This window comes from Psittacula echo (assembly GCF_963264785.1).
Source record: "Psittacula echo genome assembly, chromosome: 3".
Classification (NCBI taxonomy): Eukaryota; Metazoa; Chordata; class Aves; order Psittaciformes; family Psittacidae; genus Psittacula; species Psittacula echo.
The window spans coordinates 47,756,788-47,784,236 of NC_137736.1; the positions used below are offsets into that span (position 1 = coordinate 47,756,788).

Consider the following 27,449-nt stretch of genomic DNA (forward strand, 5'->3'; position numbering starts at 1 on the left):
ACAAAGACAATTGCGAAACTGTGAAATAAAGACAGCATTTCTTTTCTTGCAGCATTGTTACAACATGCAGTGCCGTCAGGAAACCATTGAAGTGCAGCACCAAATTTAATTTTGTCCTTTTCTCGTGATTACTATGACAATAGGTTGCATAGGAGTTTTCAAGAAACTCTGGACTACCAGAATTGTTGTTGAAACACTCCACCCTGGTACTAAGTAGGAACCATAATTCTTTCAGTGTTACTTTTCACAGAATGACCAACTGAAAATGAAGGCAGAGGGAAACAAAAAAATACAAACCAAAACCCTAACCCAAATCACCACTCTTCTACTTCACGGGATCAGTGATGGCTACTGGGCAAATTGCGTGGGGCCCAATGTGGACAATATGGCAAATATGTACTGGCTGAACATGCAGCTAGAAATAAAACCAAACAAGGTGTTGGTGTACACGTGGTATGGGATGAGGAGTAATAGAGAAAATGAAAACGGCATGTGTCAGCTGGGTGGTGTGTTCTCCTATGTGGTGTTGCACATCACCCCTCCCTCCCATAAAATGAACTCCAAAGGTAAAAGGGCTCTGAGAAAGCTGTCAGCAATTACTGGGTATTTGGGAAAATGCCATCATTAAAATATGACAGGAATGAAAAGTCTGAAATTACTTCCTTGGTTCAGGAAAGTAATGTGTGGGACATGATGGAAAGAAAGTAAAGTCGGGTTGTTTTGTTTTCCATGTCACACAAAGTTCAGCTGAATTACAAAGTGGCACATTCAAAGCTGATAAAAAAAGGTTTTTCCCCTTCTCACATTAAGAAATTAATTACCCCACACCACCAATGAAGTAATGAACTAGATTAAAAAAGGAACTGGACATTTGTATGGTTAAGAATGATAGCCACTTACAGGTTTGTGCAGATGTACTTTGAAAGAGAATTTGGATGAGATGCCAGCCACCAGGGTCTCAAGCAAGCTGTGAGGAGGCAGGTGGTCAGTCTGGGACTCCAACGAACCTGGCACTGCTTACCCTCACCCTGCTTCTGTCCTGGTTTACACCAGCCAGGACTGGAGGCAGGACACCCAAACCAGAGGCTGTGCTTGCTATTGTGAGTTAAATCTGCCAGTGATCATCCTTTGGCATCTGGGCCAAGAGGATGCAGACTGTTCCTTACAATATCCCTTGATGCTCAGCCTCCAAAGCTGGGTTGCACACCAGCTCCACTGGGAATAACTCAGTGGCAAGAAGCCAATAAGGAGATTGCTAGGTGGCTCAGGGGAAACATTTTTAGGGCTCCTACTAACTGTTTATAGGCATTCAGATTTCAACACCTGCTCAGTCATATCAGTCGATTAGTACATGTGTAGCCAGAGAGACTTGAGGTGTGTCTGGTAACAATGTTCCTCTACAAGAAAGATCTTACGTAACAGTATTTTGGCTGGCGTAGGCAATGGTTTCTGCTCTTTCATTCACATGCCTACTAATTCTTTGACACCACATCCACATTAAAATGTCTGAGGAGGCTCCTCTCCACCCCAGTAATACTCTGAAAGCAGCACTTTTTATACATACAACACACAATGGACTTGAAAGTCTTGTTACATGATACAGGATGCAAGGCAGTGATGATACAGCAAAAGAAAAACTGTTTGATGTTTAAATTGCAGACATCAAAGTCATGAAAGGGCATATGGCCAGCATTAAAATGTTTCTGAAGTGAGACAAGAAGCTGGGTGTAATCAGTATATTCTCTGGCCATTATTTGACTGTGAGGTACATTGGCCCATTTCTCCTTGTGAAGGATAGGACATGCAGAAAAGCAGGAGCTGTGTCTGCTCCTGAAACCTTCACATTTGAGTATGGAAGCCATAGCTAAGAGAACAAATAAATAAGAGAAGTGCAAAATAAGGTATTGTGCATGTGTACAAGTAAACACACTAAACAGGGTTTTTGTTAGAGCATTGTATATCAAATCATGCATCAAATCTTTTATTTTTCTAGTTTTATATACAGCCTTTAACTAATCGCACTTTACTTCTATCTTCCCGTACTTTGTCAGAATCACAGAGCTAAAATAACCTTTCTGCCTGTGTAAATTTTGGATTAAGCATACCTCCCCAAATGTATCTGAAGAGGTTTGTCATAGCTTCATGAATCCCTGAATTAGCAGAGGAAAACACTCCCAACCTGTGCCAGAATGAAAACCAGGCTTTTAAGAAATAAAGCAAGTGATTCATTCTTCCAGATAATTCCTACAGAGCGCAGTCTCATTAAAAATGATACAGTGACAAACTAATGATTATTATTTGGTTGCTCCTCCTCTCGTGACAGTATCTAGTTAAAAGTGACAACTGAAAAGGAAAAGTACATTATGAGTTTTTGAATATATTTAGACGCAGTAATAGATGTAGGTTTCTATATATGTGCATGGTCTTCATATGTACATATAGAGAACCAATACTGGGCTGTACTAAGAAAAAAATGAAGCCACACTCATCTTCTGCTATTCTTGTAGGAACTGTTTTCTGAAATAATTAACTTAAGCATAATACAAGAAAATATAACAAGAAATTAATTCAATGTTACTTACCATTTTATTTAAAAAAATTGGAACACTGATCTGAAAAAAACCTCAAAACAACTCAACCCCCTAACATTTAAAGCAACAGAAAAAAGCATTGAAAATGAGTAGTTTGGAACAAAAGTCTACTAGTGGATAACATGATTTAAGGCTAGGCTGCTGTACTGTTGTTGTTAGGGATGTATAATTCAGCACTTACTGAGCTGTATAGTATCAGGCCAGACAAAACATCTTCTGAACCTTGGCTGAACCAAAAGGTAGGCCATTATCTGTGTGGTTCTCAGCACGGCAGTCATTCAACCAGCCTCTAGGTACAGCACATGGACTGAGGACCCGGTCGGGCTGCTGTTGCTTGGCAGCATGCTGGTAAGTAACCAGGCACGCTTTGTTCCCTTTATGTAAGGCCTATTTTAAAGTAAAAGTCAGTAATATATGAGTGGCCAACAGTTCAAGGATGCATCTCATGGTCAGGTAATACACTCATGTACAAAGGGTTATTCTTTTAAAACTGCAAATGCATGAGGTTAAAATTGACATGCTATGCTTCAGTACTACAGGCATAACCCCAGAAAACAAACACCAAGATAACCGAACAGCGAGGAGAAAAAAAAATAGCTTTTTGACCCAACTGAAGTGATAAAATAAACTCAAAATTTCCTGAAATAATTCAGGAAATTGAAAGCTTTGGTTAAATTTGTTTAGGGAACAGCTGTAAATGAAAAAGTAAAAATCACAGAATGGTTTGGGTTGGACAGGACCTTAAAGATTACCTAGTTCCATCCCCTTGCCACGAGCAGGGACACCTTCTACAAAATGTAGGGGAACATTTTACTACACTTCTTTTATTGCAGGGTTTTATGATCTTCTTGTTCCTCCTCCAAACAAATTATTGAATCAAAAAATTCTATACACATCTGAACTAATACCAACTAGACTAGTAAACTAAAACAGTTGAAGAGGATGCTTCGGTGCACAGATTAACTGGAGATGGTGTTTCAGAAGAAAGTTGTTATTACTGTTCCAAGCTAACCTAATGATTCCTGGGCAATCTTTTCCCTATTTCTCAAGGGTTAATTCCAAAATCTTCAAGTTTAGCTTCTTCAAGAAGACTTGCCAACAATCTTTTTGCTTGTTTGCTTTTCCTCAGTGTTTTAAACAACTGCATTTTCAGTTAAATTGTCTCCACAGATTGGTATTATTTAACACCCATTCTTGGTTTCCTTTGGCTCTGTCATTGATTTTTAGCAGCTGCACCATCCCAGTGCTTGGAATGATGTTGTTAACAAAACACCAGCATACATGCTTATGAGATATTATGACACATTTGGGCTACAAATGCCTACAAAATTCACCGTGAACATGAAGAGGTCTACCTGAGTTCATCTCATGTGACAAGTGGAATGCAGACACTTTTCCTCTTACCATGCACAGTAAAAACTGCAAGGCACTCTTAGCACTAACCTAAATGGAAGGCATGGGACAGCCCTGAAAACTGCAGAAGTACATAGAATTTACTTTAGCTTTCCAGGTTAAAACCAGATATGCAGACTTGAAAGTATTAATACAATTTTGGTAAGACTTTAAATATGAGAGCTCAAGTTAGATTCAGCTTTGCTATGTTATTGTCTTTTTAAAGGCAAATTTAAATAGTGGGTTGTTTGCTTTTTCTTTGTTTGTTTGTGGTGATTTAATTTTTTTTGTTTGTTTGCATACTTGCTTTTCACAAGACTTGGAGAACAAAGGTTTTATGTGTAGGCTGAGCCAACATTTATGAGAGATGGAGTTTGAGATCTATAACCATCATATATGCTATGCTCACATGAAAAGAAAGGTAAAGCTTGATATACAGACCCCATGCAAATAATACTGTTATATGTCTGAAATCACTAGCAGTTATCAGGCTGGTTTTTAAGGAAGTAGACATTTGGAGCAAATATTTTGAGCTTTTAGTCATCCAGAGAAGATTGGCCACTATAAGAATAGAACTACCCATCTTTTTAGAACATGTTGTGTCAAACTGTATGTAGACAGATCCTAACGTTTCCAGTTTAAATCTGTAAGCAGTTGTATTTGTCAAGTGCAAACATTAAGCTTTGAATATTCTGATTTTTATGAGGGTAACAGATTCAACTTTTGCAGCCTTCAATTAATCCCAGATATTAAAAGCTCCTAAAGTACTTATTTAGCATGACTTGCATCTGTTAACTAAAAGTGAAAAACCCTATAAAGAACACAAACTGTGCTCAAGATAATTTGTAGTTGAGAAACTGAATGGTAATAAACTAATTGGAGAAGCCAAATGGATGCAGGTTTAAATCAATTCATTTCCATATTGAGAAATACAGGAGGGATTTCCGTCCAAGTTACTAACAAAGACAATTTTAAATAGTCCTTTTTTACAGCAATAGCAGTTAAACATACTTAGTGCTTTTCAGTTCCCATGGGATGAATATTGACTTAATAGTTATTGCTGAGGCTGAATGACTTCAGCCTCTTTACTAAAAGTTTCCTGTAGAATTTTGTCATTAAGACAGAGTTTACTGTATGTAACATACTTATATAATTCAATTGGGCTTAATGGCTCCTATCTACTTAATTTTATCCACTTTTCCTTCATATTTGGAATTGCATGAATATTTTGTCACATAAGTTTATAAAACAGAGGACAAATAGAACATAGTATTTTCATTTATACACAAAGATCTTGATTTAAAGCTACAGGAAACATCCAGATGTCTAAGAAGAATCAAAGTCTTTTATAGAAAACTTTTCTATTTAAATTCCATGTCTCATACATGGTGACAAAAGTATATTTTTGAAACCTGTCCAAATCTCAAGTATGTTTGTCTCTCACTCTGCCCTCCTCCAAGCAAATGAGCCAATTTTATACATATCTACAGTATTTAATAAAGATGCCCAAACCAGTCACATTTTTTACAGAAATGTTTCAGCACTTAAAATAAAGAGAAACGATTTGTTCTCACTCAGACAGCAAAATTAAATGGAAACATAACAATCTTGTGAAAAAAGAATGCATTAAACCAAATCTCTCTGTGGGGAAAGGCAGCATCTTCATATTATGATTTAACAAAAACAACAGCTTAATTCAAGCAGTTAAGAACTTTGTTCTTATTTAAATGCTTAAATGTTTGCCAGTTAATCATACCTGGTTGATAATTAATCGGTACTTCTTTTGAAGTCTGATTTAGTATTTTGTTTAACAAAATATCAGAAGTTATTCAATAGGGTTTTCTATAAAGTCTTTGGCTACATACACTAAGGAAGTTAAATACACATGAAAGCTATGAACTACAAGTACCTTAAAAACAGTACACATTTACAGATTATACAAGGATCAGAGTGCAAAGGTGAGGAAAGAGTTATTATCAAGGTCTAAGTTACTTACAACATCCATTTTTACATCCAAAACTGAAGGCTGCAGACAAAAAGTTTGAGATTCTTAGGTTTAGAAATCTCTTTGCAGAGCTTCTTGACCACCTAAGATGGCCACAAACTAAACTGCTGCTTCATGTAATGTTATCACTTTTAATTATGACATATAACCTGCTATGCCTGTCTCCTTTTTTTTTTTCTTTTGAAGAATGTAGTTCAGAAACTGCTCATAAAGAACAGAAATACTGGTTGTATTCCCATATGGAATTATAACAATTTTAGATTCTTTTATGCCTTTTGAAGATATTTCATAAGCAAAATATGAAAGCAGAAATCCACATCAGTCCTCAGAAAAAGCTTAGCGTTGTGGTGATTCTGTGAACATGCTTAATTTTCTTCTTGCAGCATTTTTTCTATTTCTTTATCCCAGTTTTCATCACGCTTTTCTGATTCTGTTACCACCTCATACTCCTGAAGCTCTTGCTGCAATTCCTTTTCCCAGTCAGCGGTTTCTTCTACAAAAGATAAATAATGTGTAAGAATTAACTTGATAATATAGCATGTAGCTTATTTACATAAAAGTAGATGAGTTTGCACTCAATCTCTTTCATATTCCCTAAGCTTTATGAACAATTCTCCTTAAAATCCAAAGAAACTTCAAGACCAGACATTTCATCATCTTATTGACCACAAACAGGAATTAATTACTATACAAGTCTCTATTCCTATGTGTGTACTATAATAAAGATACAAAAAGTAAATAGGTGGTTAATTGAAACAGGCATCCCTTTGCAAGCTCATTTCCTACAGTCTTTCAGTTTAATGTCAACCAAATCTCCCTTTGTACTTTTAAATCCCCAGCAAAAATTTAATGAAGTTCATAAGTTTGTTGGATATACTCTTACGGAGTTAAACAAAACAAAGCCAAAACCTCAAAACCAAGATCAAATACTGTGGATAATTTAGAAAAAGCAGCAGGTACTCTTCTTGCTGACATCTGTAGCTAGGCAGGCTCATTTAATCAGTGTTAAGGGTAATCGTATTTCATACTTCAGGGCAAAAAATGAGTCAGAAAGCATTCCTGTGTTGTTAATCTGTTTTAATTAGCTCTACCTATCATATGCAAGAGTATGGGGGAGGAGATGGGCGTCTGATGCGTTACATGTTGGTTAGTACTTCAGCCTAGATATGGAGGTACATAATTCCATAGTCCAAGTCACTATGGAAGCTGAGATTTTTCCAGCGTGCTGCACATTAATGACTTAGTGAAACACTTCCATCAAAAAGCTAGATGCAAAGAACTGATACTACTTATTAGAATTCTTCAAGCTTGGCTACATATTGCAAAAACACCCTACAACTTCAGAAAAACAAGGATTCAGCAACATAAAAACCATATTTTAAGATTAATTCTGAAAATTATATTATGATAAGCATCTACACATACAAGTGTCTTCACAGTAAGCTGTTCATTGCGTGGACAGAGCCACATTATCACAGATTGGTTTTATGCTTTTTACACTGATACTAGTTCTTCTGAATTATTTTAAAGTATAAGCCCCATTTTATTTCTTCTCATCCTTCTCAAAGCTATTTCTTATATTTTAACTTTTCCAAATGTGTGAAAAACATCTGACAGCAGAGGCATCTGCAAGCTCACAGTCTGGTGCAAATACTGCCTTTTTAGCTGGTGTAACAAGAAGAAAACATTGCCTGACTTTCAAATACTGTACTTTACGTCCAGGATGTCAATTAAAGAAAGAAAAACTTGTACACATGGAAGACCTATGGAAGAGAAGGCAGGGAAAGGAGAAGGTAGACAGAAAAAAAGATATTCTACTGTCAGTTTCATAAAAGAGCCACTTTAAGAAGGTTCTTTGGATATAAATTCCTCACAGCTAGCATTTTGTATAAGACACAGTTTAACTATGGTGAGAATTAGCATTAATTTCTGCAATATACTGCAGGTCATTTCACTCACTTTGAAGCAGGGTAATAAAAAAAAAAAATAATCTACTTTCCTAAATTGAATTAAATTATTTATTACATCAACCTGTCTTAGAATTTGTGTATTTAAGATACAAAATGTAATAATAGCTGTACCTTCTACTACTGAAGTCTCTTCTTTCTTTTTGTCTAGGACCAGTTGTTCCATTTCTTTTCTTAGGTCTTCCTGATTCAGATTACAGGCATCAAAGGCATCACTCACAAATTCTGATACACCTGGACTCGTGGAAATCTCTTCCTCGTCCTGCAGTAAGACAGTTTTGTATAAGCTTATGCAAAAAGGGGGGAAAAACGCCATACTTCCATTTATGTGACTGTCTTTTAGATAGTTAGCAAAGAAAGCAAACCAAATGCATTACTTTTAAAGAAAAATAGCCCACAAAGAAAAATAGTTGTAAAAGTATTTTTGTACAGAGAGAGATGTTAGATAGTTGTACTGAAAATTATCTGCTTTTCATCCTAGGCTCCTTTCTATGTTCTCCTAACTTTAACTCTGTTTCTGTAATCTTCAGGAACAATAATAAAACAGTACTAAATTGTAGTAAAAATTTAGTCATAGGTACAGTTCTCTACACACAAGTAAGATTGAGAGAATTGTTCTTTGTAAATCTTTCTAGCTTAATTTAGTCCACTGCATATTACCTGCAAGTGAACTCACAGCTCTGCTTCTGCCAAGAGTGTTTGCTGGCACTGATTTTACAATTCAGAAATGAACAAGGGTCATTATGTATCTAATTTAAAGGTTTTTAAAGTATCAAGCAAAACTCTTCTTGCTGTTACAGTAAAATAATGTTGCTATTACATTGTATCATTTAGATTTCCTATACTTAAGCCTAACAACTGCTTAAGAGTTGGACAGAACATGGATCATGAATATATTTTTATGAAGGCATTCCTCATGTCTAAATACAGTGCAAACCTACTCAAAATATTTTGGAAATATCACTCTTCAGAGTGAAAATGTGTCTTATTATAATGTGCAGGATACTACTGAAAGTATTGCTTAGATAAACTACTGTTTCCTCTTTTGAAAAGGAGTTTAAAGTGCATGCACTAAAAATTAGTATCACAGCAGGACAGCAGCAGGTTAGGACTGTCAGATATTATATTACTATGGCTTCATAGCACGACTTGCTCAAACTCCCTGTTACCTATAAGTAACAGTTTCACATACTAGATATCAGATGAAATATAACAGCATCTTTACCTCTTGAGATTTTATTTGAGGCTTTATTGTAACAGGTGGTGTTTTTGGCCGTACTGTTTCTATTAAAGGGAAAAAAAAAAAAAAAAAGGTAGATTACATTTAAGTATTTAAAGATCTAATTTAATCCACATGCCTATTACATGTATAAGAAAATAATTTTTTTAAGTTTTAAGGAATCCTGGTGGTTAAATGCTGAATTCAGCCATAGATAAAGCATTTGCAACAACAAAATGGAAGAGAAACCATTTTCTATTTTTAATTAAGACAAATTTAGCAAACCATTTCCTCATTATGACTCTAAAGTTAAATCACAGGAACCCCCTGCCCCTCAAAACTATCCAGAGAACTATGTAAATGGGAACAGTTGGGAATCTCAAAGAATGCCTTCTTTCAGGTAGAACACTTACAGATTGCATCACATGTCACAAGATCTTCAAAGTTACAAACATGTAGACCTGGCTGGGTACTACCACTGACATGTGCAGTAGTTAGCTCTTCAGCATACCAGACTATGTTTGTATGCAGAGCCCAAAATGCACATAAGAAGAGTGTTCCTCAGCCTTACCTTCTTTCACACAGTCAAAGAAGTCACCAAAAAGAAAAACCAAAAAACAACCCTAGAAGTGGATGCCAGTTTCCTAAGAAAACTCACTGTGCATTCTGTATATAATAGCATGGTGCTAGGAAGACAATGATTCTTTACAAGCAAGGACAGATCTTTTTCTTGGCTGGTAAAGGAACACCCAAGCTTTTTTCCTCATGCAACTAGCAGGGTAGAGGAGTCACAATAAAGAGCCAGGTGGCTGCAAGAACAATTAACATACAGGGAAGGTTGTGGTAGTGATGGAATGCTTGCTTAGCAGTTCTATTTGTTTAAACACGCAACGCTGCTCTGAGCTTGCAGCTCTGCTTACTTCAATGTGCCCAGGTGGACCCTTCCTGCTTACTCAGCAATTTCTGAAGGGGGCATTATTTTTTTTAGGTTTTATTTTTAGAATTAAGATCAGTTCTAATTAAAATAACTCCTTAATTGGTAGCTATCATTGCTTATACAGCTCATCTACTCTATGCCCACTGTTTTATCCTCTCTTCCTTCACTTCGTCTTCCCAGTCTTCAGAGGACCTGTTACTGCACCCAGCTCCACAAACAGACTCCAGCACTTCTAGTTCAGGGAGGCTGTAGAACATGGCACTCTTTGCTGTTCAGTACCAAGTGCCCAAAGCACCCTGCAAGAGAGGTGCTTCAAACTCCATCTGCTGCTCTCATGCAAAAGTGGCACAGCAGCTCTGCACTGGGCCATGCACCAGTCTGATATGACTAACATACCATTAGTCGTGTGCTGGATCTACCGGCCTGGCATTGTCTCCTCCACTGCTGATGTGTTCTCTGCACTGAGGTAACTCCACTGCCACATAAATAGTTACTAATACCTGGAGAAGGACTAGAACTTCACATTTTGTTATAGATCTTACATAGTCTCTACACTAAGATCCATATGTCCCTTCGTCTTTCCTTTCACATCAACCATACTGATTCTACTTTGTGAAAACAGCAGGTAAGGAGGTGACAGAGATAAAAATAGAAGGCAATTAATTCTATTTTATAGACAGTCAGCTTTAAGAAGAAACTCTTAACATTATGAAGAGTTACCAACAGGCAATTACTTGTTAACCTCCAGTTAGGAAACTGAACCTTCAAAAAGGTTCTTTAAATCAAAAATAACACTGATGATTCAGAGCTTCCCAAGTCTATATGATTTTCAAATCAAACAAAACACGCATTTACTAGAGTCTGGTAAATGTCCCTCTGCCATTACAAAATATACAGTCATTAGGACAGTAAATCTATCTGCATATCCTGTACTGGTCTTCTGAATTTTATAACATCTGTAAGAGGTCAAAAGATTGTGCTGCCTTTTTTTTTTTATTTAGACGAAGGTATGTCTTGTTTTCAGTCACAATGGTAATTTTACTATTATCCAGCAACTTTATCTTCAACTGGCAATTTCCAAGGGTTTAGCTGACTCAAAGACAACAGTTTTGTTGTTCAACAGGGTCAGTTGCCACCTCTTCTGTAGAGTTGAGCCACTTCAAGTAAAGCAGCTAGTTTAGCAAATGTGAGCACTGTGCTGTTCAAAGACAAACAAAAAAACCCAAACAAACAAAACCCCACAAATAAACCAACCAACCAGCCAAACAAACAAACAAAAAACCAAAACACTCCCCCCAAAAAGATTATGCTGCTCTAGGAACTTACAGTTTAAGACTACCCATTTAATTACATATTTAGCTTACATAAAGGAATCCCTCAGCACTGTGATTAACGATAGACTAACTTTGATTTGACCTGCCAGTCAGCCACGACAGTGGCAGCTTGCTTTTCTTTTCTGAAATTGGTTTACTGAAGTGACGACATGCAGAAACCGAAATAAAATAAAAAGCTCAGTGGAAAGGGGAAGCAAACTAATAACAGACAGACTTCAGTCTTATAAACAACAGTTAAGAAAGTATCTTCTGGCAGAATTTATGCTTCTAATCTTTCCAAATGCAACCTTTTCCTCTATACAAAGGACTAAATGAAAGGATCGGACACTCAAAAACCTATTGTGAGGCACTAGAGAAACCAGAGGAGAAGATAATCACTACTTTTAATAGTCTATAATATAATCCTATCAGTTGGTGTAATTAAAAAACCCAGAGCAACAGAAATTAAAAAAAAAAAAAGTGAATAAATAAAAAAGCCAAAAAAAAAACAAGCGAAGAAATACAAGAAAGAAAGAAAATTTGATAAATGCACTTAGATGCCATTTAGGTGCAAAAGTTTATGAAATTATGAGAATTCTAGCTATCTGTTGAATTGATACCACCTGTATAGGGTAAGAGTGAACACAATTTGCTCACAGAAAATGGCAAAAATGGGAGCTGAATATGGCGGGAGTGTACAAGTTACATGACCAGGGAAGTAGGAAATGAGCCCAAATACAGTCTGCACTGAAAAGTAAAGACTAAAGTTTTCTGTTATGATTAAAGAGTTAGTGTAGGACATTTAAGGGTAGCTCTTTTACATGTGGGATAAAAATTAAGTCTCAGCTTCCATAAACGATTAGTTGTTTCTCCACATGTATCATATTTTCTCTATCACTCTTCTGTTTCTACGGTGAGAAAAAGAATACGCTTACAAAACTATGCGAACAGTAAGTAAAATCACTATCATGTAATTCTCACCTTTTTTTAAACCTGCACATATTTTAAATTAAAGGTACAGAAGAAAAACCCCGAACACAAGTCCTGTACTCCTTTGCTTAAAGCAGTCTTTTGAAGTACAATAAGCAAAAGAATTACATCATTATAGTAAATGCCTAAGTAGTTTTGGGCTATCTGTATGCTGTCTTTCTCAACCTTCTCAGGGAGGGAACCCTGCTCCCAACAGCACACTGCTGTGTGCTGGCAACAGTTACTCTCTTCAAAGGCTAGCATCCTCTCAAGTGTGCATGGCATGTGGTCACTTGCCAGAGATCTGCCTAGATCTCTGTGGTCCGTGTAATACGATCACAAGGCCACGCTTTTTTTAAGCTTACAAAGCCTGAAATAGCATGAGTAGTGCTTCTGTGATTGACAGCATGCTGCTCAACATGGGGACATGTTGCCATGTTTTGACTGTATAAAGCCCATTGGGACAGGAGACAATTGTCTTGGATAAAAGAAGTCAGAATTGGTGCTTCTTGGTCTGCAGTAGATTCTGGAGTGATCTGTCCTGCCACCATTGCTTGGAATATTACTTTTTTCATTCTAGATAAGGATCTTGCCTCAAGAAGAAAAACACCAATATGAAAAGATATATTTGAAGGGAGAAAAAAAGAAATTAATAGCGATCAGTTTGCTGTCAGTCAGGACTTTGTGTCAACAGGACTTAAGCATTAACTATTTCATGGATGATGACAAATTTTTGATGTAGGGGATATGAAAATCTGTTCCAAGATGCAGCAAAGGCTTTCTCCTTCTGCCTAATGCCTACTCAACCTGCCAAGATCCTTCAGGTGTGTAACCAGGTGTGGTAAGCATACCTAGCTTAAGCTAAGATTTAATAAGCTACTAGTTACTTTTTGTGTCTTTGCCAATAACTGCTTTCTACTCTTTAAGCTGCATATACTCTTCCTTGCAGAATTTGTTTACATGCAGATAAGATGTCAAGCGGTTCTTAGAGGGTCATAAAAATCATCTGTATAAACCGATAAATGTAACTGAAGACACTTACGTTGAAGTGGATTTTCCATCTCAAGGTTAAATCCCAAGTAGCGTCCTGGTCTCTATCTTCCTCCACTTCTATAATATACTGAAGAACTTTCTACATCCTGCAATCATCTCTGCCTCCACCACCACAATAATTCTACCCCCGTATCACTCATTAACTTCTGTTTGGCCTGAGGTCTAAGCAAAAGCTAAGAGCAAGCCATGTGCCAGCTGGCTAGGTTGGCTAGTACCTGTTGTCTTACTAGGTGAACCAAAGTTACCTCCTACTACTTTTTGACAAGTCAAAAAAAGCACACCAGAGACACTAGGGGTCTTGAGCTGCTACAAGCCATGTACAAAATTTTATCTCGAGATTTCTACTCTTCTGACAAAGTTGGCTGAAATCGCAAAATGGTTTAAAACCACTAGGAGCCTCCTCTTCCCCAATCTGGACAAACACACCGAGTATGACAAGGGAAGCCCTAATTTAGTAAGAAACCCAGAATAAAAATTCAATGTCACCTGATGTACACCACCAGTATGTCTGACGCTAACTTAATGAGCTGTCCTAAAACAAATCCTTTCCATACCTTTCAGTTGACTATCCTCTTCTCTGCCTTTGTTCTCTTCTTTTCCGGCTGCTTGCTGTTGAGCAGCAAGTGCAGTGAGTTGTGCAGACTGTTTAATTAGAGACACCCTGTAGAAATAATTTCTCCAGAACACCTCCTCCTTTACGCTAGAGAGAACAAACAAATTTGGATTACTACATTTGGAAATATGGTTCCTTTTAACACCTAGCAATGAAATAAATTTGCAGAGGGACGAAGTAGACATAGGTGCCATTTAAGTAAAAACTTTAAAAAGAAGTTTGTAACATTAACACAGTTTTAAAAAAAAAAAATCTATCATTGTAGAAGTTCTTGATCTCTTACAAGACAGTTACAATTAACTTAAACATATAATAATGTTATGACTTTAGAAAAGCTTAACAGCAAGCTGCAATATATAATCTGGAAAAACAGAATAGCATAATATCTCTCTTATCACAGTATGTGGGGAGTGAAGTTACCTTCCTGCCCATTCAGGCAAACAGTGACTACTGAGACTAAGAACAGAGGAAAAAAACCTATTAAGCAATGTAGAATAGGCAAAGACAGCATGACCAGAAGCTGAAGACAGAGCATCAGAGACAGATATGATGAAGACCTAGAGTATTTAGGACTGACAGTAGCAAGCAACAGCAGGGAAGGCGGCAAATAAAATGAGAAGCTGGGAAGCTTTATATAAAAGGAGGAGACTTAAAGACAGAAAAGCTCACAAAGATGATGTTTTCTTTTCTGTTTCCATCCTTAGACAGGAGACTAATGTTAGGAACTCCTACTTAACAAGAATGTTGACCTGTGAAATAAGCTTTAGGAGCAGCATCTGGAACTGGACCAGGAAGGAGAACAGCACTTGAATAAAGCTGGGATCAAAAAACCATAGTGGAACAGGCAGTAACTGCTGGGACAAAGGCCTTATGGATCTTTTCGTTAGGTCCACTAGAAGGATGGCAGTTGCAACACGCAGCTTTTCCCACTGCCTATTCAAAACCAGTTTTTCTGACTTGCACTGCTACTGTTTTGTGATGCATTCTTTTACCATTTCTCCAGGGGGCCTCTGACTCTCTCTAATAACCTTTTTGGGGTGTCAGTTACACCAACAGTTCTAAGCACTTTTGTTGCTGCATTTACCATGGTTTTGGGAAAAAGATTTTCAATTAACTTAGCACACTGAATACAGAAAAAAATTAAGGATTCTCCCATTTGTAAGTCAACAAGTCCTTATTAGTCTGAATGCCTAATGTATCTACTTCTGTTCTTTCCTCCAACTACTAAACCACAATGCACATGCAATATTTCATGCATTTTAAATTAGATAAAAAATACAGAGGATGTACATAAAGAATTGAACAAAGTGAAAATAACAAGGAGTAATTTATGAATATATACAGACACATCAGAAGCACAAGGATACATAGTTGTAAGGGCTAGAGCACCTCTCTGAAGACAGGCTGAGACAGCTGGGTTGTTCATCCTGGAGAAGACTCCAGAGAGACCTTAGAGCAGCCTTCCAGTAACTAAAGAATAATTACAACAAACCTGGAGAGACTTCTTAGAAGGGCATGTAGCAATAGGATAAGGAGGAATGACTTTAAACTGAACATAGGTCGATCTAGATTAGATATTAGGAAGAAGTTCTTCACCGTGAGGGTGGTGAGGGACTGCACAGGTTGCCCAGAGAAGCTCCATACCTGGAAGTGTCCAAGGCCAGGCTGGATGAGGTTTTGAGGAACCTGGTCTAGTGGAAGGTGTCCTTGTCTAAGGCAGGGGGGTTGGAACTAGATGATCTTTAAGGTCCTCTCCAACCACAACTGTTGTATCATTCTATGATAGTAACCAGCAGAAATTACTTACTGTTTGGGAACGAGATCAAACCTCATCCTATTGAGAAGTTCATCTTCCTGTAACATCACCATTGCAACAGGGTACATTTGATCAAAGTCAAAATTAAACTGCACACCTGCCGGAGGATCCCGCAGAAAATTTCGTTTATCCTTTGAAGAATATATTTATGGTCATTAACTGATATCAGAAAAAGGATATCATATTTCACACACAAGACCAGCAATGGAATCCCAGTTCCCACATAATTTTATCATACCACAAAGCTGCAAAGCTTTTGTTATTGGCTTTATTACTGACCCCAGTAATACTGGGGATCTCCTCTGGCTCAAGTTGATCCTGAAGGAACTATTCAGTCTTTCATGATCAGTGCGGTGACATACACATTAAAAAAGGACATTGAAAATACATAATCTAATGCCAGCCAAAAAAAAAAAAAAAAAAAAAAGGGAGGAAGTTTTAACTTCTCTATTAGGAAAACTTTAAATCGTACAGGAAATGAAATACTCACTGCTGATAAGGCCAGTATTTGCTGTTGAATTGTCTCTTCTTCATTGCTGTCTACCCAGGGAGGTACCGCTGCTTCTGTTATTGAAAGAAGGAAAATAATTGCATATGTATTACTTGAACAAAACCCGCCTTAAATTAACATATAACAAAAACAAGCCATCATTTCATTTTCCTAAATTAAGCACATGGGACATGAGAGAAACTCTAAGAATGAATTTTTGCTTATCAGAGGTAAACTAGCTAAATATATAAACAATTGCCAATTTCTGTTATTGTAAAACTGTGGGATTTTCTTTGCAGTGTGCATCACTCAACTTGGTACCTCTTAGTTATTGAATTAGTGCTGTAAAACTGGTTAAGTTGCCTGCAAACAGAGATATCTAGGTTCACTTTAAATGTGTTAACTTTGTCTAAATTAAGTTTTAAAAATAATTATATTAATTTTCTAACACCCAGAAGACACCAATTCTTTAATGATGGAGAAAATATTATAAATTACATGTTATACACTGAATAAGCATACTTGAGGTCAGCTGACTTATATATTTACACAGATACTTCCAAAATAGTTCTATAGACTGTATAAGGAGGAAAATAAACTATTGTAGATCTACAGAAATCTACTAATCTCTTCACTGTCAATGCAAATTCAGTCTATAGAGACATTATGATGCATCTGTAACAGTTAATTCTTATGCACTTTAACTAGCACTGCTTATCTGGCTATGCATCTGACATCAGTAAGATCTTTCATGCACATGGATTCCCATCTGATGGTAATGCTTCTTTTAGTAAGCCACCTGTTAGTCCTTCTTTTGCCAATCTAGCTACCTATTCTCATAGAACTTTCAGAAATATATTAACAGATGACAAAGTTTACTAACAGAGACAAAAAGACAGAAATACAGACAAGTGCAATCACATAAAAAATCCTGCAGGAAGAAATCAGACTAAAATATTAATTGTGGACAGTATGCAAAATTTTAGAACAATCCATTTAAAAGCAGCTCTTTTTCAAGATTAACAGTAGAGCCCCTAATTACTCTAACTGCAAGAAATTACTGCATCCATGTAACATGTTAAAGGAGATAAAAGCCAATGACGAAATGCAACATAAAAAAAAATGTGTGCTTATTTTAAAGTTTCAAACAGATCCACTGCAGTTAATAGTACATGGGTGGGTAACTCAAAGGATTTAGATCACAGATAATTATAAAGCAAATGATCTATGGGAATGCAAAAAAGCAATTATGCCTAGTAAAGTACAGTAAGTAAGCAGAGCAACACCTACAGCGAACCAATTAAATACAACAGTGCAAACCCTAACACATGCTTTTAATTTCATTATGAAAATGTGACGATTGCTAAAGCTCAAAAGAGAAATAATCAGCATGCCTGTTTTCAATAAATACACAGGCTTAAGATTCAAAACAATAAGAAATCAGCTTTGCTAGCACAGTGATCTTTGAGTTAATTTCAGAAAGCTGAATTTGGTTAAAAAAGCAAATCTAAACCAACTAGATAATTTAACACTAACCTCACTTAAAAATGTCATCTTCCTATTCCATGACATACTTTAAGTTGTGCCATAATGTGTTTCATTAAACAGAGTTTTGATAGATTAGGTTTAGATATAGTTTAATTATCCAGCTTCCAGCAAGTTTTAGCGTATGCAATGTATATGCAAAAAAGCATACATTACCTGATTTTTTTGTTTGCTGCTCTTGGACAAATTTTTTCTGTTCCTTCTGAAAATCTCCAATAATTGTCTGAAATAAAAATTACGGAACCACAAAAAAAAAAAAAAAAAAAAGAAAAAGGAAAAAAAAAAAAAAGAAAAATCACTCCTTTTGTTTCATGTTCACTCAGAAAGTGCTTTCAAATACACTGCAGGATCATGTTCTTCTATCCCTGGGGGCCCTTTTTATAAGTTAGTTAAAAGTGTTCCGCATAAATCATACGTTCCCCTTTACTGAAACATTTCATTTTGCCTTTAAAAGTTTAAACTATTGCATACGCTTTCAAAATTATATTTAGAGTTGTATCAAGATCAAGGGACCAAAAAAATAAGGGAGGAAAATCCTAGCTGCTAATTTGAACATTAGCACACTACACATATACACTTACTGCCTTACCATATCAAATACAGACAACACAGACTGTTTAAAGATACTCTTTGCCTTACAATAGAGTTTAGGAGTTGCTCAAGAAATATATCCACTGCAATAAATCAGACTTGTAAAATTGTTAAGTATTATTTATAGAATGTTTGCTTGGCTGAAATAATTTCTCCATTTCTGTTGACGACAAGTTTTCATCAAAAAATTATGTTCAGAAACATCCTGTACTGAATTTGGAATTAAAAATAGAATCATCTCAGAAGTCAGCATGCCAAAATCTAGTAGTAACAGTGCAGATGTTCCGTAGTTGAAAGAAGAGGCAAAGAAACCATGAAGCTAGAAACGAATACTTAAACAACTCACAAAATACAAGATTTTATACAGTGAGGTCTGTGGCTTAACAAGTTGCCAAAAAAGAACACAAGTCTTTAAGCCTGATAAATTGCTAAAATTATTTTTTCCCTTCAACAACACAGCATTTCAATTTAACACCAGTGAGAGATGCCTTAAAGAAATATTACCACATGCCAGATTTGCCATGTTTTGACAATAGTAAGAAAACATATTTTAGACCAAACGTCTAGAAATAAAATACCTTATCAATGATACTATCAATTTTTCCTTCTTCTACAGACTTCTTTATTGTCTGTGCTGTTTCAGCAACGGATTCAGATATCTTTTTTGTAGCGGCAGTGGCAAAATTGAAGAGGTAACCTTTCAAAATAAGAAAGAGAAAGATGTGAAAAAAAAGATCCCTTTACATCCAGTTCTCTTACTAGATATATTTTCCTTTCTCTAATCATTTGGACACTTACTTGAAAGCTACTTTCCAAATCATTTAATACCACTTCTGACCTCCAAAGAACTCCTAAAATCCTATTTATCCTCTCTTAGTTCATATTCTTTAGTGATGATGATCAAACTGTATGTTTGATCACAACTTTCTGCAAGTCAAACTTTCACACATGAATCTTGTTTACCAAATTAATGGTCCTTGAAATACCGCTTTCCAATGAATGTTCTGAAGCAAAAGAAAATGTCTTTCCTAATTTCATATAAGTATTTCAGAGACATCAAGGAGGAAAGTAACTTTAACAACAGTATTAAAACAGGGTGGTGATTTTGGTCTTTTTAAGAAAATCAACATATGTAATAAAGTCTCCCGGAGTAAGACAACAAATGCATGAAACATTCCAGTCAAGTAAAATTTGAGATTTCTTCAAAAGTCTTAAGATAGAAGTTTATTCCTGTTGTTTACTCTTTTTCTATTTTGCATTGTCTTCTTCTTTTTAGTCTCCTTGAGAGGCACTACTGCCCTGTTGGCTTACTTCTGAATACGTTCAGCGCCAGAACAACAGTAACAAGTATTTCCAAAGACTAACCAGCATTTCATTGTATTAGCAGTGCTGAAGTAAAGAAAGGTGGCAGGGGGAGAACTATGTGGCACAGGCAGTTACAAGCAGGAAGATGTATACTACAAACCTTCAGAAACATTAAATACCAGTTTATTGACAATGGATTTTAAAATAACATTGGTATTATTTCCTCAGGCAATGACACTGTCACAAGTACTTTATTACATTTGAACAGTTGTATTATGACTTAAGATTACAGTTACAGTGTATACAATAATAAAATATTGGTAAGTGCCACTGTAAATATAATAACTGCAGATGGATCTAGACAGACTGGAGCATTGGGCAATCATCAACAGCATGAATTTTAACAAGTTGAAATGCTGGATTCTACACCGGGAACAGAGTAATACCAGACACAAGTATAAATGGGGAGAGGCTGGAGAGGAGCCCTGCAGAAAGGGACCTGGGGGTGTTGGCTGACAGCTGGCTTAATCTGAGTCAGCAGTGTGCCCTGGCAGCCATGAGGGCAAACTGCATCTGGGGTGCTTTACACACAGTATAAGTAGCTGGCCAAGAGAGGCAACTGTCCTGATTATATCCTGATTATATCCTGATTTACTCAAGATGTGTAGCCTCACCTCGATTACTGGGTGCAGTTCTGGGCCCCACAACTTAAGAAGGATGTGAAGGTCCCTGAATGCGTTCAGAGGAGGGCAAGAAAGCTAGTGTAAGGGCTGGAAGGAATGTCCTATGAGGAATGTCTGAAGACTTTGGGGTTGCCTGGGTTGGAGAAAAGGAGGCTGAGAGGTGACCTCTCATTGCTCCCTTCAGTTTCCTGAGGAGGGGAAGCAGAAAGATCTGCTGATCTCTTCTTTCTGGTATCCAGGGCTTGGACACTTGAGAATGGTTCAAACCTGCACCAGGGAGGTTTAGACTGGACATCAGGAAACATTTCTTTGCTGAGAGGGTGAAGAAACCCTGGAACAGACTTCCTAAGGAGGTGGTCAAAGCCCCAAGCCTGTCAAGTGTTTAAGAGGCATCTGGACAACACCTTTAATAGCACACTTGAACTTTTGGTAAGCCTTGAATTAGTCAGGTAGTTGGACTAGATGTGGAAGATACCTAGATAAAAGGGACCATCTAGGTCCATTCCAACAGCAACAGCCTACTCTATTCTAATTCTATGGTTAGAAATAGTAATGGTAGATCTAAACTGCATAGTAACTATCAAAAATATTTGAGGCATTGGTAAGAATGAAAAGCACGTGAGATGATAAGAAATGTTTTAGTTATTCCTGAGATTTTACTTTGACCTTTATACAGGGGACTTTAGAAACCCCCTAGTATTTCTGTTTCAAACAAAACCTCTCAAATTCCTTCTCAAGACCTCACAAAGATTCCACTTTCCTTATGGGTTAGAAATGTAAGAAATAACCCTGAAATGCAAAAAAATGCGTTATTTTAAAATGTAGCTGTTAGCCACAGGTAGAATGAATTATTTCAGAGCATTCATGTCACCTTTTGGAAACCTGACTGTTCTTTCTGGCATATAAAATATTCTGTCATTATGATATCACCTCTGATATAAATACTGAAATATGCAGAGGTCTAGCCAGCCCTTAAGCAAGTTATTTTTATAGGTAATTTCTAGTTATAAGCCACAGAAAGGCAGCAACCAAACTTCCTTCAAGTACTTGCTAGCATCTTTCATACCTGCTATCAGGCTTTACAACCCATCACATGCTTCATGTTGTAAAAATACCCACCTATCTTCTGCACTTTAGATATAGACACATTCTATATAGATACATACTATTCTCCTTATGACAGCAGAAGCAACAGTCTACTGAATTGTTTCCTTCCTACCAGATTGTATTGCTTGTTTTCTGTATCCCTGTAAACTCTCATATGCAATTGTTTTAGGTGCAAAAGGTGCTGAAGCATTTGCTGTCCATCAACGTTTTGATATTGTTGGGCAAAGTGGTTTTGGTCAGTCCTGGAACCAGTCGGAAAAACAAAATGCTTTTTATTTCCATTAAGGGCAAATTTTCTTCTGAACTAAAGTACTTTAAAGTTCAATAAGAGTTGGTACTTTGCCTTAGAAAAATAAAATTGGTGGTAAACAACATTTTCACTTTCAAGTGACCAAGAAGCTTTCCCTCCCTCTTACAAATCTATGCCCATATTAAGAACATGTATCTAGCAATATATCCAGTATTAGTTCACACTGGCAAACTCTCCTAACCTTTGTAAGGACACAAGTGTGGGGGGGAAGTTACGTAAGGCTTCAGTTTTACCAGGAAAGTTCTTTATGTGCAAGGGGAACCTCTCCACATAGCTACACGGGTTGTTAGTCATGCAGATATTTCCAGAGTTATCATGTGTTAAAACAATGACATGCAAATCTTTATGAAAAAGCCTTTTCACCACAATCTTCTCTAGTGTCACAGACAATGAATCACTAAACAAAATTCTCATTTCCAGAGCAAATTACGGTCTGAACCTTTCCATGTGTAACAGTCAATACTTACTTTTCCTCTGAAATTTAAAGTCTTTTCTCCATCCTGAACACTGACTACCAGATTAGGATTGCTTTACAATAACCAGATAAGTATTCAACCAAACTACACACATAAAATGCTGCAGCTCTGACAGCCCAAGGCAGAGCACAGTGAAGAATCGTATCTGACTAATGTTTCAGGTGAGATTGATCCAGCATTTCAGAGCACCATAAAAAAAAAAAAAAAAAGACACTCTAGCAAGGACCATGGAGCTGTACTTCAGATTAATTTTATCTAAAAATCTACCATAGTAAAGCAGAATTCTTACCTATAGCAAATTATAGCCTTGCCTCATTACAGATGAATTCAACAAAATTAAACTCCATTCCTTTCCTATAAAAAGAAAAAAATCACAGAAACGTCCCACCAATTTGAGGTACATTATATGTGCGTGACTTCTCCCAATGGAAAATGTTAACTTAGTAACAATTCTGAAAAAGACAATAACTGAAAGGAGTATTTGTAGTCATTTACTTGGGTCATATTTTAAACACTGAAGAATTTTGTTTTGTTTGTTTAATGTGTTTTGCTTTGCAGTGAGGCAACATTCCTTACCAGTGCACAGAATTGTGTGCAATAAAATATATCTCATTGCCAGTAAGTACTAAAACAAATCTATGAAATACAGAAAAATGATGAAATTAGAGAATTGTGTCACTCCCAAAATTCCAGCTTTATCAATTGCATAGGAGTGTTTCATAACTGTGGTAGAGACTACAAAGCTGCATGAAAAACTCCATCTTGTGAAATACACGGTAGTTATGCATGCCACAGATTGCACTTAGCAGACGTGATTTTAAAGGAGCCGAACAACAAATATATGCAAAAACAAAAAATAGAAAAGGATAGCAAACAATAACTTTTAAAACTTTTCACCAAGATAGCTTTCCATACTACCTAACCTAACCTGAATTATCATTTACATCTTAAAAGATATGCTTCAGGGATATTTAAAAAATAAAACCCAATGTCTCTAGGTCCCGTCATAAACTTGTGTTCTCTGCTTTGCATCACTGTGCAAGCTACACTGGAGTTGCTGCCATCTAGATGAAAAGCATTTTTTCTTTTCATTTGTCGAATTAAGAATAAACATGCTTAACTCATCTGAAAACCTATCTGCAATTGTTTAGCTCAGCTTAAGCTTTGGTGTAAATGCCAGTAGTAAGTACCAGTAACTTCTCTTTTAACTTGTAAGCATACATAAATCCGGCCTACCTTCCCTCCTCCAACTGCTATATTACTCTCACCACACCGCAGGACCTTACTGCTGAGAATACGTAGTTTTTTTAAACTAAAGCCACAGCAGCACTCCCCGCATGAAGACGCCTGGGAGCGACACCCCTCTCCAACAAGCGAGACCATTCTTTCACTCAAGCTTTCTCTGTGGATCAAGGGCCCCAGCAGCGACGCGTGTGTGAGGGGAAGGCGCCCCACTTCTCTCCGCTGCAGTCCCGGGGACTCTCCATCCGCTGGAAGCTGCCCAACCGGGTGCGGGCGTGTCCCGGAGCTAGCGGTGCTGGGCCGCCTCCCCCCCTACGGTCCCCAGCGTACAAGGATGGGACACTCACTGCCGAGCCCCTTAGCCTGGCTGAGGAGCGCCTCCGAGTCCGGCTGCTCCGAGCTCTGCGCGGCCGCCTCCTTATTGACCACCTCCTCCTCTTCTTCTTCCTCCTCCTCCTCCGCGGAGCTACTCCTCTTCTCGGCTGGCAGCAGCTTCTCCTCGCCTGCCCGCTCCAGCCCCAACCAGCTGCCCAGGCCTCGCAACATGGCTGAGGAGCGGCAGCCGCACTGGGCCGTTAACGGGCACTCAAAGCTTCGAGGGGCAAGCAGCTCCGAATGCGGAAGCGCAGGCGGCCAGCTCCTTCCGCATGCGCCACTTCCGCCGCCGCGTGGGGGTGGCGGGGCAGTAGGCGGGATAGTGGAGCCGCTGGTCGGCTTTGGGCTCTCGCGCTGCCGCCCTGCTGCTTGGCTGCTCTGCTCGTGGATGCCTTTCCCTGCCTTGACGGGGGTTACTCTGCGGCGCAGGGCTGGGCGGCGGTAAGGGCCGCTGTTGTGGGGTTTCGCCGTTCTGCGTGGGGAGGTGCTGCTTCTCCGCCGGGGTTTCAGTTGAGTTCGGCAGACCCTGGCGGTGATCCCGCGGTGGTTACCACGTAGCGGGCGCACCTCATCTTGGTGGGACAGCCATCCGCCTTTAAGACCACAAAGGTGTCGCGGGGCGGCAAGTCGCAGTCCGGTGACTTACGGTACCCTGGGATGAGATTAGCACTCTCCTCCCCCGCCCTGCCGCGATCCTCTGCGCCGATTCTGTGCCACCCGGCCCGGCCTGGCCTCTGCTCAGCGGCAGCCCTCTGAGGGCCCTTCCCGCCCCGCACCTGGCCCTGAGGTAACGGCCGCCCCGAAGTAACGGCCACCCGGGGGTGACGCAGGGCAGGGTGAGGGCAGCTCCTCTGCCGGGCCCGGCTGCAAGCGGCTCCTCGCTGTGGCGCAGCAGATTTCGGGTGGAGCGCTCCCAAATTCCTGCTGAAGGCAGCAGGTTTCTGTTGATAGGGCTGAACAGAGTAAATCGTTTTCTTTTCCGCTTGTGCTGATTTCCCCTTCCCAACAAAATATCTTTGCCCAGTATTCGCTTTTTGCTTTCCCTTCACTGTTTCATTCTCCTTTTACAAGTAGCTTCCCGAACCACCTGGAGTCCTTTGTTTCTATTGCAAGTAAGCTATGTGTTTTCTTAAGCTGCTGGAAAGTCGCTGTTCTTGCTAAAATCACAGCGGGCTTTTCACTGTGGTTCCTCTAAGCAAGGTAACAGGGCTTATGGGTTTTGAAGCAGCATGTACTAGAGGTTTATACTTGTTGTCGAAATATCTCTCCCCTTAAAATTCTAGGCTACTAAAATAAATACTAAAATAGCAGGGGAAAGTTAATTTCTGATGAACCTTTTCTCCTCAGTTAAATATGTTTGATGCCTCTGGTCTTCCTTTTGTCCATGTTAGCAGGGAAACAATAATTTAGTAGTTCCTATTATCAAGAATGATGACATTAACGACAGGCATTGTTACATTCTTGAGCTCTAAGAGGAGTCTCTCTGAGGATCCAGGCCTTACTTGTCTTCAGTATAGTAAGAGGAAGGCTTACAATGTGAATTCACTAGCTGCTGATTACTGCCAGCAGCTGAAAACCATACTGTGTTGATTTATACTGAGTTCTGCTAGGTCATGTGTTTTTGCGTGTTGCTTTGGATGAATTTGGTGCTTGAGAGAGGAAAGATTTTCTTGACTCTAGAATTTTTGCTCTGTGGTGAGCCATGCTGCCACTATGCAAAAATTATTCCACTGATTAGCCTCCACAGCTGCCTGAATGTAATATGAATGCGGCTGTGAATGAGATACATCATCCTGTTAAAGATGGGGTGGAAAAATGGTGACAAAATCTAGGCTTGTCTGAAAGCCAGATGAAGGCGGAGACCAGCAGGGACAACATCAACAGGAGTTGGTGCGAACAGCAGATTATAACAACAAGGAAGAAGAATTTCTAATTAGGATAGTAATTATCAGAATTTTTAGGGGGTGGTTTCTTCATCTTTTTCTTAATAGTTCTGGATACTTTACCATTCATGCTCCTACGCAGTGCAAGGTGGCATAGATGTATTAGCATCTACTACATTATTCTCCTCCCAGTCATATGATTTATCTAGTAGGATATTTGAATCCCTTATTTCAGTGTAGGTCTCTTACAAAGAACCAAATTTTCAAGAGAGGAAGTTTCTGTTCCTGAACAGCTGTTGTTGCCAATGCAGGTACTATTGCAGAGTGATGGGAAAAATGATATTATATCTGATTGAGGCTTCACCACCCTTGATTGGCATTAACTGTTATGTTTCTTTTTTTAGGATATGAGGTTTGTTGGTTATTCATAGTTCCCTTCTGTGAATAATAATTTAATTCATGGTCTAGACAGGGAAACAGAGGCTCTGGCAAGTTGGCCATGCTATAGGTCTCAGAGCTGCTTTATCCAGGGCTGCCATTCTAAATGTGTGATGAGTGTCATAGGCTTTTCTCTAAATGTGAAACTTAAAAAGGATAAAGTGTTGTTTTCTAGAACAGCATTAACTGTTCTTCTACATCGCAGTCCACAGATGCTAAGTGATTCTTTTTCCGTTTTTTCTCTCACAGTAATTGTGTGGAGAGGGAGAATGGGTAGGCTTGTGAAGGAAGGACTCTAGGGTATTATAAATACTGGTTCAGTTTCTCTTTCTTGGTCTTATGTTCTGTTGATCTGCAGGATACTGTAAGACCTTGGGTGAAACAGTTGATAAAATACGAGTTGGAGGAGTGGAAGCTGCTGGAAAGTGGGGTGGATGGTATAGCCCAATTTTAATAAATTTTTGAAGCTACAGTCACTTTTTAAAGGTAAAGCTACTGGATAGAGCATGTGAGTGTTCTGGCTGATGTAGCAATGAGCTAAATTCTCAAAACGTGAAGTTATCAACTGCTTTAGAAAAAAAGTCAGGGTGAGATTTGTCTTGCCTGACATGTGGTTCTAAAACTTAGCTGGCTTTTCCTGTCACAGGAGAGGGATATGGCAGATGAACCGTGTTTCTTTGGCACGTCCATGGGGCAGTGTATCAAAATGGTATCTGGTTTTCCATTGACTGTGGAGTGGATTTATGCTCATGGACTGGTCTGTAAGCTGGGAGAGATGAATCCTGCTCCCAGATTCCAAAATGGTAATTTTTGTTGTCTGTTTCCAAAGGTCATTTCAACCTAGATTCTTTGCATACTGAGGCTATGTTCTTTCCTAACATGAATTCGCATGCATCAGATGTATGTCTTTGTCATTTTAGATTTTCAGCTTGAAATCTGTGTGCTTGTGCTGATTTTCCCATGAAGTACATCCTGGTAACTGGTGGTGTCATCTCAGGCATTGGCAAAGGGATCATTGCAAGCAGCATTGGCACCATATTGAAATCATGTGGTCTGCGTGTCACTGCAATCAAGATTGATCCTTACATAAACATAGATGCTGGAACCTTTTCACCATATGAACACGGTA

At 38.3% G+C, this 27,449-nt stretch overlaps 2 protein-coding genes across 13 annotated transcripts in view; one reads left to right on the forward strand and one right to left on the reverse strand.

The window, feature by feature from the left end:
- Window positions 1–2,567: 2,567 nt before the first annotated feature.
- SYAP1 (synapse associated protein 1) lies at window positions 2,568–24,180 on the reverse strand. The gene is made up of 9 exons (XM_080612839.1): window positions 23,972–24,180; window positions 19,080–19,198; window positions 18,067–18,133; window positions 16,366–16,439; window positions 15,867–16,006; window positions 14,001–14,146; window positions 9,181–9,239; window positions 8,070–8,217; window positions 2,568–6,481 (listed from the first exon to the last, which is right to left on the reverse strand). Exons 1-9 carry the CDS (start codon window positions 24,168–24,170, stop codon window positions 6,354–6,356), a joined length of 1,080 nt encoding a protein of 359 aa, XP_080468965.1. The 5' UTR covers window positions 24,171–24,180; the 3' UTR covers window positions 2,568–6,353.
- Window positions 24,181–24,301: 121 nt separating this feature from the next.
- CTPS2 (CTP synthase 2) overlaps window positions 24,302–27,449 on the forward strand; it is a 71,892-nt gene continuing 68,744 nt past the window's right edge. For 6 of the 12 annotated variants that reach the window (XR_013956405.1, XM_080612836.1, XM_080612837.1 and 3 more), the window contains exons 1-2: window positions 24,675–24,786; window positions 27,241–27,446. Coding sequence is in view for 10 of the 12 variants with exons in the window: in XM_080612836.1 (XP_080468962.1) it covers window positions 27,281–27,446 (166 nt within the window). In the remaining 2 variants the exon portion in view is untranslated. Of the gene's footprint in view, window positions 24,441–24,674; window positions 24,787–24,992; window positions 25,112–26,700; window positions 26,807–26,966; window positions 27,124–27,240; window positions 27,447–27,449 lie in introns of those variants that run through there. The other 6 variants (XM_080612828.1, XM_080612830.1, XM_080612833.1 and 3 more) reach the window with 5 other exon arrangements.

Excerpts from the sequence above, each read along its gene's own strand:
- SYAP1 (XM_080612839.1), bottom strand. The coding sequence starts at position 24,170 with ATGTTGCGAGGCCTGGGCAGCTGGTTGGGGCTGGAGCGGGCAGGCGAG. Across the intron at positions 16,440-18,066 it reads GCAGCAAACAAAAAAATCAG|AAGCAGCGGTACCTCCCTGG; the intron begins GTAATGTATGCT and ends TTTCAATAACAG. Across the intron at positions 16,007-16,365 it reads AAATACTGGCCTTATCAGCA|GATAAACGAAATTTTCTGCG; the intron begins GTGAGTATTTCA and ends TATTCTTCAAAG.